General features: G+C 55.6%; 1 protein-coding gene across 5 annotated transcripts; it reads right to left on the bottom strand.

Annotated features, from left to right (window-relative positions):
• Positions 1-397: 397 nt before the first annotated feature.
• C19H20orf27 (chromosome 19 C20orf27 homolog) lies at positions 398-13,185 on the bottom strand. 5 transcript variants are annotated; one of them, XR_004313158.1, is made up of 6 exons: positions 12,615-12,840; positions 6,354-6,470; positions 4,840-4,982; positions 2,295-2,433; positions 1,178-1,416; positions 398-1,054 (listed from the first exon to the last, which is right to left on the bottom strand). XR_004313158.1 is itself a non-coding variant. In XM_032461896.1 (6 exons), the coding sequence occupies exons 2-6, from the start codon at positions 6,388-6,390 to the stop codon at positions 954-956; spliced, it is 543 nt and encodes a 180-aa protein (XP_032317787.1). In that variant the 5' UTR covers positions 6,391-6,470; positions 12,535-12,816; the 3' UTR covers positions 398-953. The 5 variants fall into 5 exon arrangements, 4 of the variants coding, with proteins under 4 accessions (XP_032317787.1, XP_006187170.1, XP_014416734.1 ...); XM_032461896.1 differs by having other exon boundaries at positions 1,294-1,416; positions 12,535-12,816; XM_006187108.3 differs by having other exon boundaries at positions 1,294-1,416; positions 12,615-12,816.
• Between the last annotated feature and the right edge of the window lie 1,162 nt (positions 13,186-14,347).

Raw genomic sequence — 14,347 nt, 5'->3', positions numbered from 1 at the left:
CCTGGTACCTCACAAAAGCGGTACTTCAAATAGTGGACCAGTGGCGGGGGTGGGGGATGGGCCTGGGTCCTACAAAGAAGAGAGAAAGTTTTCAGCTGTGCATGGGGTTGGGAACTGACCAGGAGCAGTTGCTGCTCCTCCCTGTCAAGTACCCCAAACTGAACACCCCACTCTGTAACCTCAGCAGAAGGCCCCTCTGCATCCAAACTCTTTCTTGGCAATTATTCCCAGACCTAAAATGCCGCCACCCATGCATATTTCCTTCAGGACTGGGTGCTCTAATACCATGAAGTGACCTTATCTCCAAAAAGAATGAGTTTAGCCAAAACTGTTCCTTGGCCCATCTGCAAAGGATTGGGTATTCTCAGGGCCCTGGAGAACAAAAATCTCACTGGCCTTTGGTATCCACTGAAAGTTTTATTTCTTTAGGGTTTTATCCCAACCAGTTGTTTAAAAACCAAATAACACAGACCTGGGGGTTAGGAGTTGGGAACTGTACCTCCCTCCTACTCACCGTGGACAACAGTGGGAAAGAGGGAGGGGACAGGAGAGGTGGCTAAAGCGAGACAGCAGCAGTGGTAACAGGGGTGGCTATGCCCCAGAGCCAGCTCCCCCCTCTCCCAGGTCCTGGCTAGAGCCCCTATGGCTTGGGGTCGGGGGTGGGTAGAACCCCCCAGGCCCCCCCATCCCTCCTCAGACAGCCTCCTTGGGGGCTCAACCCATTTCTTCTGCAGGAGACTGAGGCACACAGGATGAAGTGGGAGAGGAGGAGCAGGGAGGTGGTACAAATGAGGTGAGAAGTGTGGGTGAGGCTCCGGCTTGGAGGCCCTTGGACTCTCCACCTCCACACCCACCCCGGGGAGGGGCGAGGAAGCCACACCATCACACAGCATTCGGGGAGATAAGGTGGGGTTTAAGGCTGAGGGGCCCCGAGGCAGGTGGAGGCGCGGGCCTCAGTCGAAGCCGTGCCAGTCACTGTGCTCCGAGTCGTATTCGAGCTCAGCACCCACGCACTTGACACCATCCAGCAGCATGGGTGTGCCGTGGTGGCGGTCTGCAAGGCAGGTGACAAGTCAGTATATGTGGCTGGACCCAGGCCCCGTTTACTCCAAGGGGACCCCTCTGCCTTCCACCCCACAACCCCACTCTGCTAGGGGGCGGGGAGAAAGGCACCTACCAAGAAAGTTGGCAAAGGGCCAAGGCAAGGATCCCTCTTTCATACTCGAGGATGGAAACCCCTTGCAGCCAGCTCGGCGCCTCCCTCCTCTAGTCAGACCCGCCTCGTGCTCTCACCCATGACGCGCGCCTGCACCGTCACACGCACGCAGGTGCCAGTGCCACCTTCGCAGGCTAGCAGCATCTCCTCCTTGAGGACGCCCTCCTTGTGCGCTGAGTACTCACACTTGACGCTGTAACCTGTCCAGGCAATCAGCACCTCTGCAGCCTGCCACTCCTGCCCCCCAGCACTCACTGACCCCTACCCACTACCTAGACTGGCCGCCTCCTCCAAAGGAGAAAGGATGGCCCAGGACCCACCCCCAGGGCGGGGTGCACAGGTCTCTGAATTTCCCATTCTTCAATGAGCTCTACATGCCTCCACCTGCAGGCCAGGGGTCAAACCCAGGCTTCCAGGAGGCGGGATTCCCCAAAAAGGCAGGAAGGGAGGGGGGGGTGATGAAGAAGGGGTGATGGGGAGGGAAAGGGCAGGGCGGGCCTTGAGCAGATCAGATGGCAAGAGGCAAAGGCCTGAGAGGGCCTGCTCAGTCCACTTAAGGGCAAGGTCGTGAGGTGGAGGTAAGGGGACATGAAACTGAAGCCCCAGCACATGGTGAAAGTGATATCCTAGCCTTGGGGAGGAGGGGACGCTGACGCTGGCAGTGTATGGAGAAGCAGCCCCAAGCCCAAGCCCAGGTCTGGCGGATGCTTGGGAGGTAGCTGCTCAGAGTTGCTGAGTTTCTGGTAGGTTTTTCCCGAAGGGCAGCAGAGGGAGGGCTAGAGGCCCAGAGCCAGTTCCTCAGTGGCACCAGTCATCCCGCTGAGGTAACTAACAGGCGATGAGCAGACAGGCCAACTGTATGAGCCTGTGGACTTCTGTCCAGGGAGGGAGGCCTGGAGCATGGGACCTGCCAAGCTGCCACACTGCAAGCCCGTAAAAAGGCATCACGTCCCCCGACTGCTGAGCTGACCATCCGCCCTAGATGTGGGGAAGGACATACCCCATGCTCACACTCCTGCTCACACCCAGGCCCTGCTGGAGCAGAGCAGGCTTCCAGCACCCTGAGTAGGGGACGCACCTTCTGGGATGGGCATGACGCTGAGGAGCTTGAGGTGCAGGCTGGGGACAGGTGCCTCTCGGACGTCCTTACTCAGCCTGTGCACTGGGGGCAGAGTGAAGGTAATCTCATACCTGTGCAGGATCTTCAGGAAGCCAACCTGCAGCAGGAGGGGCGGGGGGGAGGAGGCACCTTCACTTAGTCTCCCCCAGGCCCCGCCCAGGTTATGCCACCTGTGACCCTGTGGGCCTCTACATTGGCTTCCTTGACAATCCCAGGGGAGCCTGACTCCCTCCATCACTCTAGCCAGTCCACAGCCCCAGCCTGGTAGCTCCAGGCCCTTTCTCTAAGGATCCCATCCCTACAGCTTGGCCAGCACACTCCTCAGCATCTGTCTCATGGGACTCAAAGGTCCTCAGTGGCCCGTTATATAGATGATGAGATGGAAGCCAGGAAATGACTGGCTGAAGGCCAGAGTGGCCACGGTATAAGTCCTCCCTGGACTTCTTGGCTACTCCTGCCACATGTGGCCCACAGCAAGGCACCAGCCTCTGCCCACAGGGGAGGCTCAAAGCTCCATAACACAGGCCACCCACCTGCCACCACCACCACCGGCACGTGCCCAGAGTCAATAGCCCAGGGTCAGGGATGCTGGTCCTCTAGTCACTCACGTGGGGCCACCAGGCAATACAGATAGCACAAGATGGAGGATGGGAATTAGAAACACAGACGCTAGACCAGCTGTGTAAGTCCAGAGCTGACCCACAAGCCTGGCACCAGCCATGGGACTGAGGCTGCTGCCTGCCCCGCTGGCACGTGAACATGGATGCCTGCCTGCCCACTCAGAGGCTCACTCTGCCCAACAGCCCTGATTCAAGGCCTGAGCAATTTCTGTTGTTCATACACAGATCTTGGCATCCGATGTCCTCTGGGACAGATGCCATCCTTGGAAACTCCAGTCGTGTGAAGGGTCACAAGCCAGGGTAGCTGCTGAGCGAGTAGGCTGCCTGGATGCCAGTCCAGGAGGTGCAGGGGTGCGTGCTGGACCCACAGCTCATGTGTGCACATGCTCTCTTGCTCAGTTGTAGGAACTGGATGGCCCTGTCCCTGGGGGAACATTTAGCCTTTCAATGGGATCAGGATGATACGACTGCACAATACAGCTCAGTCCCTGTGGCCCCCACACTCTGCTGCTGGAGGGCACACCTCTCAAGAGGGCTTTCTGGCTGTACCTGCCAATGGTAATCTTGTAATACAGTGCATCACCTGCAGAATTTTCCAAGGGAAATACTCAGAGATGTGGAAAAAATACTCATCACGACCATATTTATAACAGTACAAAAGAGAAACAACACCAGGAATAGGGAACCAGCTAAATTGATGATACATATAATGGAATACAAGGCGATTGTAAAATCTTGTGGGGAATTATTTACTGACACAGGCAGGAGGTGGTTCACAACAGAAGCAAGTAAAAAACAGTGTGTACACTGTGATATCAGCTTTTTGGTTTTGGAAACAAAGCTAAAAAAGAAACTGGAATGACACATATCAAAATATTAACCGTGGTTATTTCTGAATAGAATGATTGCAGGTACTTTTAAATTTCTTTATAATTTTCTCTGTCTTCCAATTTTTCTCTAGTGGACATGAATGGATTTTGCAATGGGAGGTGGGAAGCTATTTTTGAAAGTTTGGGTTCATTCTGTTTATTCCCTTGGGAAAGTTGTCAGCTGCAGGAGGAAGAGCAAGGGTTTTAGACTTGGGCAGAGATGGGCATGAATCTGGGTCCCTCCTCAGGGTGGTCTCAATAAACTGGATGCCACTCCCCTCCCCCCCCATGCCCTTCAAGGCTCAACTCTGAAGCCCTGGTTTATTGTCCAACTTGAGGGCCTCACTCCCTGTTTTCCCCCCAATCCATCCCCTCCAAAGACTTCCTCCTGCCCCTCCCCCAAATGGATTTGGGACCAAAACAGTATCCCAGCACTTGGAAGAGCCACACCAGAAGCTGGATGAGATGTGGCCACTAGGAGAGAGGGAGGGAAAACATGGCAGTGATAAATACTCCTGCAAAGAGCTTAAATCAGTGTGGCAAAGAAGGGCACATAAAGTCACACCCAGATATCAGTGTTAATTAGCCTCACACCTGTGTGACATATAGACATCCTTCCATTTCCAACCCTATGGGAATGTGAATGATCTCTACTTCAGAGAAGAGGAAACTCAGGTAAACTTCCCAAAGTCACAGACCCAGAACAGCAGGCCTGGACCTGAACCAGGCCTGCGACACCACAGCCCTGACACCTGCCTTCCAACTGCCGTTGTCAGAGTGATGCCGTGGATGGTAACAGCAGCTCCACTCCCACTCAAGTAACGGTCTAAGTGCACTCATCTCATAGCAATCTCACACTTCCCATTTTACAGATGGAAAAACCAAGGCCCAGGGAAGGACAAAGATGTGTCTATGGCACCAACTTAGAGGAAATAGCACAGGCCCAGGAAGCCAGGTAGGGCCAGGGAGGAGGAGGGGGAATGAGGCTGATGACGGGGGCTGGTGTGCACATACCTTGACCAGAAAGCTGCTGTCGCTCTCCTGGGTGACCATGACCACGGAGTCATGCAGCTTCTCATCAAAGTGGACATGGCTCTGGGAGCCTTCTGCATCATGGCCTGTCGCAAAGCGGATACTCCGAACTCTGGGCTTGTTGCCTACAAAGAGAGCAGGAGAGGGCTCCAGGACTGTTGCCTTCGCTGAGTCCCAGGAAACTAGTCCACTGTGTACCCTCAACCCCTGGCCCCTGCGACTGCCCTTCACATCACCCAGCATCCACTGCTGGGCTAGGCCACATCCTTCCGGACAGTGGACATCATGCAGCTCCAGGCTCCCACCTGCCCCTACCTGCTCAGTCTCCCCACAGAAAATGCTCATCCCGAGAGTGGGTGTGGGGGCATTCTGGGGTTAGCTAATAGGACCTTTCACTTAGAAGGAATGAGGCCGACACCAGGGACAGGAAAGGACAGTCCTCCCGACTCTCACCAAGCACCAGGTAGTGCAGGACTCAGCCCCAGTCATCGGGACACCCTGCCTGCTGCTCTCCTCCACAGTGCCAAGCTCCCTGCTCTGGGGCCTCCTCTTCCAGGTCTGTCAGTGCCTGAGGCCCCCTGCCTGCCCCTCCTGCTGACCCCAACCTGGGAGGGGAGGAGGGCAGGGACAGGAATGGGCTCTCTGGGACCTGCCTGGGGGTAGGAGAAACAAGGGGGTCAAAAGCCACACTCAGCCCTCCTGGGAGAGGCTGCAGCTGCCTATATACCTCATCACTGATCACTGGCAGGTAAGAAGGAAGAACCCAGGGGAAACTCCGGGACCCCTCCCAGAGACACTTTTCCCTCCTCTGCTTAGCCCCCCACTAAGCCCTCAGCTGTCCCCAGCTGGGACGGGTTCTCCAAGGCCAGGAAGTCAGGGAGTTCAGGTAGGCAGAGTAGTGGGAGCTGGACTGAGGGCCTGGCCCAGGGGAGGGTAGCTCAGTCTAACTGAGCTAAAAGAAGCCCATCTTGCCCAGAGCATGATCCCAGGCCTCTCTGACTTCTGATGGGCCCTGTGACTGCCGGGGTTCTTACATACTCAGTGGAGGCCCAGGGGGCCAGCCTGGCACTTCCACATTCCCTGCTGAGCCCCTGAGACTCAGCCCTCATATCCTCAGGCTTCCCTTGCCTAAAACCCTCTATGAGCCCTCTGGACTCTGAATGAAACCCAAAGTCCTGTCCACAGCCTCCTGTGGCCCTGCCCACCTACCAGCTTTAGTGCTCATAACAAGCACCTAGTGCTCCCCAACCCTGACAGTGGAACTTGGGAGCATTGGAGACACACCTCCCTAGACTAGCACACTAAGGAGCCTGTGGAGGTCCCCAAGTTCCCTGCTAGGGCTTAGGTGTTCCCAGCACAAACACTAGTGTGATTACTGATGTAATTCGTACTCACACTCAGACAGGCACACACAGAGCCAATGCATTCAACAATGCCCGCTTCCACCAGGGTCTGCTGGAAGACTGCAAACCCCGCCAGGCCAGGCAGGCACTCACCCTTGTTGGCTGCAGCCATGGATGCCCTCCCTGCCATGGGGTGAGACACGCAGCTCCTGCCAGACACCACCGCTCAAGCTCAGCAGCCTGCCATGCTCCAGGGACACCAGCAAGAGCCTGATGGGGGAAAGCAGGGAGGGCAGGGGTCAGGGCCACTGATGGGTCTATGACTAGGTGAGAGCAGAGGTTTCCCTTTAGGAAGGACCCAAGCAAACTCCTGCTGCGCTCAGTAGCCCAAGTGGTGCCTACGCCCCTTAGCACAGGGGGCTTCTGCTCCCTACTCCTCCACCCACTCCTCACATTCACCAAGAGTCCTCACCCCTACCTTATACCCTACTGACCCAGGGCCCAGCCAGCATGTACTGAACTCAAGTTTCTGGGTGCCAAAGCACCAGCACAGGACTCTTCTGCCCAGACCACCTGAGGCTGGTGGGAAGGGGCAGCCTACAAAGGAAGGGGACTTCTTTGGCACTTTCCAGGGGCCAGTTCTGTTGCTGGTGACTCCAGGGGCTGGCCCAGCCGAGACACACAGGCTGTACCGTCCCACATCCAGAGGCCACATCATTCAGGTTGCACAAGTGGGTTCAGGTCAGAGTTAACAGTATGCTTGGAGGGGGACAAAAATCAGGGCCCACATAATATAATGTCCTTAGAGCCTTCCCTCCTGGCAATTGGTCAGGGTCATGTACAGAACAGACAGCCCCTCCAGGGCTGTCCCCCATCGAAACCCACCATTCAGACTCCAGTCTGATTTCCTGGTGGCCTCCCAGCACAGCAACCCAAGGGCAGCCTCAGGGAAGAGGCAGTGGGAGGTGCCCCCAGGAAGCCTGTGTGAGCAGCCTGGCCTCTGATAGGCTGAGATGAGACAGTCTCAGCATTAAAAAGAATAATGAGTGTAACTGATGGAAACAGATGGAATTATATAAAACCAGAGCATTCATAGAGATTGTGAAAAAAGAAGAGAGAAAGCAAAACAAACAAACCTAAACCTTCATTTGTCACTACTGATGGTGGCAATGCCCTAACTCTCTATCCTGAAAATTGGCAATAAAGAGAAGTAATTCAGCCTGTCTCTTGGCCTTTCCTGTAACCAAATTGCCCTGGTGGTTAAAGGGAAGCTCTTCTTTCACAAAGAAATGACCAAATGCTAAATAATTCTGCAACCTCCAAAAAACAAATGCAGGAAGCAACACCAATCAGTGAGTGCTAAACCAGGAGGGCAAAGTTGAAGTGGATGCTCACAGATGTGCAAGTGCCACTGACAGATTACCTGGGGTTAAAGGAAATGACACAAGTTTGCAGTGGGTGGATGTGACGTCAGCCGGCTCGGACACACTGATGCCTCCTGATGTGAGGCAGCACGGAGTCACAGCGTCACTGACAAGGGAGTCCTGCCCCAAATGTCTAACCTGCATCGAACAAGCCCCTAGACCTCCAACTTCCAGCTTACTGCAAACACAGAGGCCAGTGGAACAAATTAACTAACTGATCCCATGAGAAGGCAAGGAGACAAACCCAGAAGGCACGCTTATTCTACAGGACAACTGACCTAGTTTTTTTTTGTTTTTTTTTTTTTCTCAATCTGCAAGAAGAAAAATAAAGGAGGGAAGTTGTTCTAGATAGAGGATGGGCAAACTACAGCCGGAGGGGCCACCACTGTTTTTTTGTAAAGTTTTACTGGCACACAGTGGTGCTCATTTGTTTATGTGTTGTCTAAAACTGCTTTTGCACTAAAGCAAAACTACTTCAAGTAGTTGCCACAGAGGCCACATAGCCTGCAAAGTCTAAAATATTTACTATCTGGCCCTTCGCTGTTCTAAATTAACACACAAAGAGACCAAGAAGGCAGGGTGCTCTATGGGACAGCTGACCTGGTTTTTTCCACCAGGTCAGTTGAAAGAAGAAAAATAAATGGGGTAGGGGGTTTCTAACTACCTATAAAAAGAGACATTTGGGGGATAGTTGGGAAATGTGAGTGAGTGGGATGGGATCTTAGATGACATTAAGAAACGAAAGCTGATCTAGTTAGGTGAGATAATGGAATTGGATTATATAGAAAAGTAGGCCCTTATTTGCCAGAGATACACATTGAAGTATTTAGAGATGAGTGACCCATGGCTAGTCCAGGGAATGAAAAGAAACCACAGGGTGGCCTCAGATTTGGGGCTGGGCCTGTGGAGGGCATGACCTCAAGGTCCTTCAGGCAGCAGGCTGCCCTGGGAGTAGGCCTCCTCTCCCTCCCCATTTCCCAACGCGAGAAGCCCACCCAGGCCCAAGCCCGGCCTCAAGTGCAGGGTGAACAGCTTTGGTACCATGAGCCCCAGGTAGAAGGGAGCCTCAGGAGGTACAAGGAAGGGCAAGGCTTGGGTTTCAGAAATGCAGGAGTGGCCAAGGCAGGAATAGCCCCAGGCCAGCACGCTGCGTTCAGTCCCAGAGGGGCAGCTTTTTCAGCCCCGGAATGCTCAGCTTCTGCCCAGAGAGCCTAGCCCCACCCCACCCACTCCAGCCACGCCCTGAAGCTGTGGGCTCAGTGCAAGGGATCAGGCCTTCTTCCTACCTTGTGCAGGGGCTGCTCCAGCCACACCTCTGCAGCCATGGGGAGTGACAAGATCCCCCCAGTTCCCAAGACAGTTCCTGGAGGCCCCGGGTAAAACTCAAACAATGGCTGGTGAGCAAAGGCTCCTAGGACTCTTCAGAAAACACTCTTCACTTCGTAAAACCCCAGTATATGAAGGGTCGCCTCCCCCTCTTTCTCCCCAGGCCACTGCCTGTTGCCTGACTGCCTGCCTTCTAACCCTCTGCCTGGAATAATCCTCAGTCCCTCATCCACACCTTCGCCTGGGTCTCTGCCCTAGAGGACCTTTTTCAAGGTAGCACAACCCAACCCCACCCCCACCCATCTGAGCATAGGCCTGAAAATCTTCAAAACGAGCCCCTTTCTCATTTCTGGTATCATTTGATATCTCTGTTCCCCACCTTACAAGGGCAGTGACTGTTTTTGCCAAACACTGTGTCCCCAGCACCCAGCCCAGCTGTGTTCAGTTTATGTTTGTTAAATGAATCAATGACCAAACTAAGAGGAGCCCAAGCATGGGCCTCGGCTGGGCCCTCTAGGCAGATGTGGCACATCAGGGCCAATGACTTCCCCGGAGGCTCTCAGGAAGAGGAACTCCCCACCCTGCTCTCTTAGCCAACCCCTGCCCGGAGGGCACTCCCCTCCCCCCATTTCACAGACTGGGGCCTAGTACTGGGCAATCGTCTAGCCTTGCCACAATCAGCTGTTATCTGCCCCTCTGCCCCTACCTGGAAATGGGAAGTCCACCGAATGCAGGACCCGTATCACTGGCACCGCCCAGAGCTCAGGACAGAGCAAGCACTCAGGCACTGCCTGCAGCCCTTGGGCAGCGAGAACACAGAGCAGGGATGCAAGTGACTTCAGGGGCCCAGAGCAGGCTGGAAAAAGCTCCTTTCATAGCCGAGAGCCCTGCTGGTCACTGCGCCTGTGAGCCTGACTATCGTCCACATACAATTCTTCATCAGAGTAGGAAGGAGAGGGCGTTGGGCCTCCTCCTGCTGCAGGTGTGTCCATCGGGAACCACTAGGTCCCCTTGAAACCCCAGGCCTCCTCCTGTGCCAGCCAAGTCTTGAGGGTGGCCCAAGCAGCACAGCCCCTGAGAGGCAGCACGGGCGTGGAAAGGACCCCAGAAGTCCTGGTGCAAATGCAGGCTGCATGGAAAAGTTACTTCATGTCCCTGTGCCTCAGTTTCCTCATCCGCAGCACAGGCATAAGCAGTGGCCTCTTCCTCAGTGGGTTTGCTGCAGCTGGTGCCTGAAGCTCTGTGACAACACTCCCCACTCCACCCCCACCTTTGCAAAGCAAATCCCCCAAAGGACTAGCTTCCGAAGCAACAGCAATTTCAGCATTAAAGAGGCACTTCAGGCCAATCCTGGAACAGCCTAGAATGGCCCTCGGGGTGGGCCCCAGGGACTTCAGCCTTCTCAGAAAACAGCTCAAGGGTTGAGGGGTCTCCCCCTCCCTTCCCTCATCCTGCCTTCCCCTCCCCCACTCACAGGCCAGCCAGGTCCCCTGGGATTGTCAGAGAGCAGACTGCTGGAAGCCCGCTGTACCCCCTCAACCAGAAGAGCTCATAAAGAAGATGTAAAGATGTACATCCTGGGAAATGCCCCCACCTGGCCAAAAAATGAAATACACCCCCTACCCTAGATGGGCTGTCAACAGGTCAGGGGCAGTACCATGGCCAGTCACAGGACCGAGAGGGCTGGAAAGCTGGAACAAGGGCCTTGGGGGACTTTTTCGGCTCTCAGTTACTCTGACAGAAATTGGGAGAAACGTCTCTTTGAGAAACAGAGAGCTGCTAGCTCAGGTCCCCCTCGTCTTTAGAGAGAAAGGCTGCTTTGAGGTTATCCTACCCCGGGCAGGCGTCAGCCAGACCCAGTGGAGCCTCTGGCACAAGGAGCAAGCGCAGGGACATGACAGATAGGCAGATGGACAGATGGACAATTACATGGGAACCCAGAGTTCTCAGCTCCTTATATTCCTGCCCTGCAGGGTGCTAACTACTACTCCAGGATGTCACATGCTGGAGCCCAGGGCTCCAGACTCAGAGGGAAGGCTAAAGACAGTCTGTCCATGGCAAAGTGGAGCTCCAGAATCTGCCACCCTCATGCCCTCCACCCCACAGCTTACCCCCACACCACCTCTCTGCCCCAGAGGCAGCCTCCAAATCCCAGGCATCACAGGGCCAGCCCCAGCTTGTCCTCTGCTTTGTGACTAGGGGCATGCTTCTTGGGGCTTTGTTTCTCATTCATCCCTCAATCCCCATTGCCAACCTTTTCAAGGACTTTCTGAGCCAGGAATTCTATAACCTTCCATCCTCCCTCTCCCAGCTCAGGGCTCAGTCCTGGCTTAAGCACTCAGTCCCAGAGAAGCCTCTCATGAAAGCTCAAGCATGTAAAAAGAGCACCCATCGAGGCCACCCTAACCTGCTGACTCCAGAACCTGACATAGGAGTGGGCACACAGTGGGGTGGACCACAAACCTAGAACAAGGCCTGGAAAAGCAAGGCTGGAGGTCAGGAGTGGTTGTGACAGTTTTACATCAATTCAGTATGGCTGTGACTCCATTTCCTCCTCCCTCCAGCAGGGCAAAGTTGTAAAGATAAATATTGGTGTTCTCTCTCTCAGAAACAGGTGGAGCAGGAGTGAACTGAGGAAGAGACCCCCAACATTCCACACCCTCTTGTCTCCCCAAGAAGTGCTGCCCTCCTCTCCAAAGCACCTCCTCCCCATACCCCCTCATGCCCCCAGCTATAGGGTGCTTAGACATCTCTGGCCTCCAGGCCACTGCCCCACCCAGGCCCCGAGAAGTAGAGGCCAGGCCAGGTCCAGGGGACGACAGCTGCTCTTGACCTTCTTCAGCTCCCCGGGCAGAGAAATGCCCTACCAGCACTTCCCAAGCCAAGATTCAAGAGGAAAGGCAACCCAAGGCCTCCCTTCTCAGTCCACCAGGGTCACTGCCCACTAACAGGAACACTGGTCCAGAACCTAAACAGAACCGCCCTGCGCTGTAACAACGAGGAGGTGGTGGCCAAGCTCCCGGAAGCACCAGGGGCCCAGAGTATAGGAACCTGTATCCTCGCCCGCCTCCATCCCTGTGGGTGTGGCGCCCCCATCCCCACCTCATCCTCATCTTGTAAGGGGACAGATGCGTTTGTACGCCCCACCATCGCACCCCTTCCGGGCTGCGAGGCGGCAGTTCTGTTCCCCAGAGATAATCCTGTGCCGTCCCCACCCTCACCTCTTCTGACGCAGTAGTCTCCGGAGTTCGTACTCTCCGACATCACCGCCCTCCTCCCTGAGGGTGCCGAGCCACGCGAGGTTCAGAGAGGCTCTCGTCCAAGGTCACACAGCGAGGTGGTGACAATAGCAGTGGGAGGGGGGAGTTGCTGACGGCGCTGACCCCGTTAGGCCCCCGCCCTTACTGTGTCACACGTGCCCCTGCAGCGCCCCGCGGAAAACACTCCAGCTCCACCAGCTAACGGTCACTGCAGCGCTGGGGCCTGACATCTCCCCAGTTCAGGTACCAGGGAGCCCTCCATGGCCCAGCTCCGACAGAGGAGGCCTCAAGCCCCAGCCCGATAGGGTCCCAGGCACCAACTACCTAGAACAGCGGCTCCACCACGAGGGGATCTCCGCGATCTGGGCGGAACCGGGAGGTGGCAGAAGGGAGAGCAGTCTCACCGTGTGGGGAGTACCCCGAGGACAAGCCAGGCAGGGACGACCGCGGCAGCGGTGGCGGCGAAGGCGGCAGCGGTGGCGGTCGAAGCTGCAGCGGGGGCTAAACGCCGAACACGAGGAGGGAGCCCCGCGCCGCCGCCTACCGCCTCAAGGGCACACCCCCAACTCCTCCTATTGGCCGACTGGGGGGGTGGGGCGAGGCCTCCTATGGCCAATAAGCGGGCCCTAGAGAACCGCCGACGGGCGACGCACCACTGTGTCACCTGCAGGAGGCCTGCGGCTGCGCCTTAAGAGCCCACACCCCAGGGCCCGTCGAGTTCTCGCGATGAAGTCATCCAGGCAGCCCGGTGTGGCCAGGGGCCAGAATCGCACAAAAGCAAGAGAAAGAGGAAGAACCTTGAACAGGCCTTGACCGCGTCCACTTTCAGCCTCGGAGTTTGCACCTCCCGTCTCCGCCCAACTTGGAAGGGGCGTCCCCTGGGCTCGACGCCCTCATAAGGTGGGGCTCAGGACTAGGTGGGGCAACTGACGCTCTCCTCTCTTCCTTGGCTTCCTGGCCCGCACTGGCAGTCGTTACGAGCATCGCTCAGTCCTCTCCAGGACCCGAGGAACGTTATATCCTTCCCGCTTCGCGATCCCCAGGATTCGGCATCTTCCCCTTCCGTCCCATGCCCCTGCCTCGGAGGAAGCTCTTCCTCACGGACCTGAGATGCGTCCAGGGAGCCTGGCCAGCCCGGATAAGCATCAGAACAAAAAAGGCACGCAGGGTGGGTGGGGAGAACCATGCAGGCGCCCCCCGGGGACCGCAGCCTCTGCTCCCCGTCTCCATGGAGGCGGTCGCCATGGCAGAGAGATGCGCCTAACACAGCGTTGCGGAGTGGGATGTGGGCGCCTGCACAGAGCCTGGGAGCGAAAAACGTGGCCCTTGGGTCTTAAGGGTTCTAGCCGCTGCTCCGCCTGCTGGTCCTTAAAAAACAAACAAACAAACAAAAAAAAAACCCTTCCCATCTCGTTAGCTGGAACAGGTCCCTCAAGTACCTGCGGGGAATGGTTCGGAGCATGGCTCCGTCCTTCCAACGTTAACTAGGGGTGAAGATAGTATGGGGGACTGAGGGCCAGCTTCCTTTCAGAAAGACCGGGGAGGCAGGTTTTGGGGACCCCCCAAGGCTCCTACCCTCCGCTGGATCCCTGGTGGCCCCTAACTTCTGGTCTCTGGTCTACACACTGCTGGCAAATTAACCTTACTGAGCTGTTGTTTCTATCTCAACCTCCCCTGCTCCAAAGCGGCGTGATCTGGGACTGTCTCCAGCAAAGCCTCAAACTTTTTAGCATCATTTTGTGATGGGTGCACACTCTAGCGTTTGAGATACTATCCTCCATCGCACGTGGTCATTGGGAGATTTACACATTCTGATCCCAGCACATCCACTGTTGCCAAATGCTTTCTCACTACCCAACCCCACCATTCCATGCACCCCACTATGCCTCCCCCACAGTTGTATTCCCATGTCTATTCTATTCAAGGTCTAAAGTTGGCACACAGTGTGCCCAAAGTAGGCTTCAGATGTATTTTGTTTAGCCCACATGGGGCTTTTTAAAATTCTGATTCATGAGGGGTGGCTGTAGCTCAGTGGTAGAGTGCATGCTTAACATGCACAAGGTCCTGGGTTTAATCCCCAGTAAGTTAAAACAAACACACACCAGGCAACACAAAACAAAAATTCTAATTCTTCTTA

This window comes from Camelus ferus, chromosome 19, assembly GCF_009834535.1.
Source record: "Camelus ferus isolate YT-003-E chromosome 19, BCGSAC_Cfer_1.0, whole genome shotgun sequence".
In the NCBI taxonomy this organism is placed as follows: domain Eukaryota; kingdom Metazoa; phylum Chordata; class Mammalia; order Artiodactyla; family Camelidae; genus Camelus; species Camelus ferus.
The sequence above is the reverse complement of the archived record's forward strand: the minus strand, read 5'-3'. Positions and strand labels throughout refer to the sequence as shown.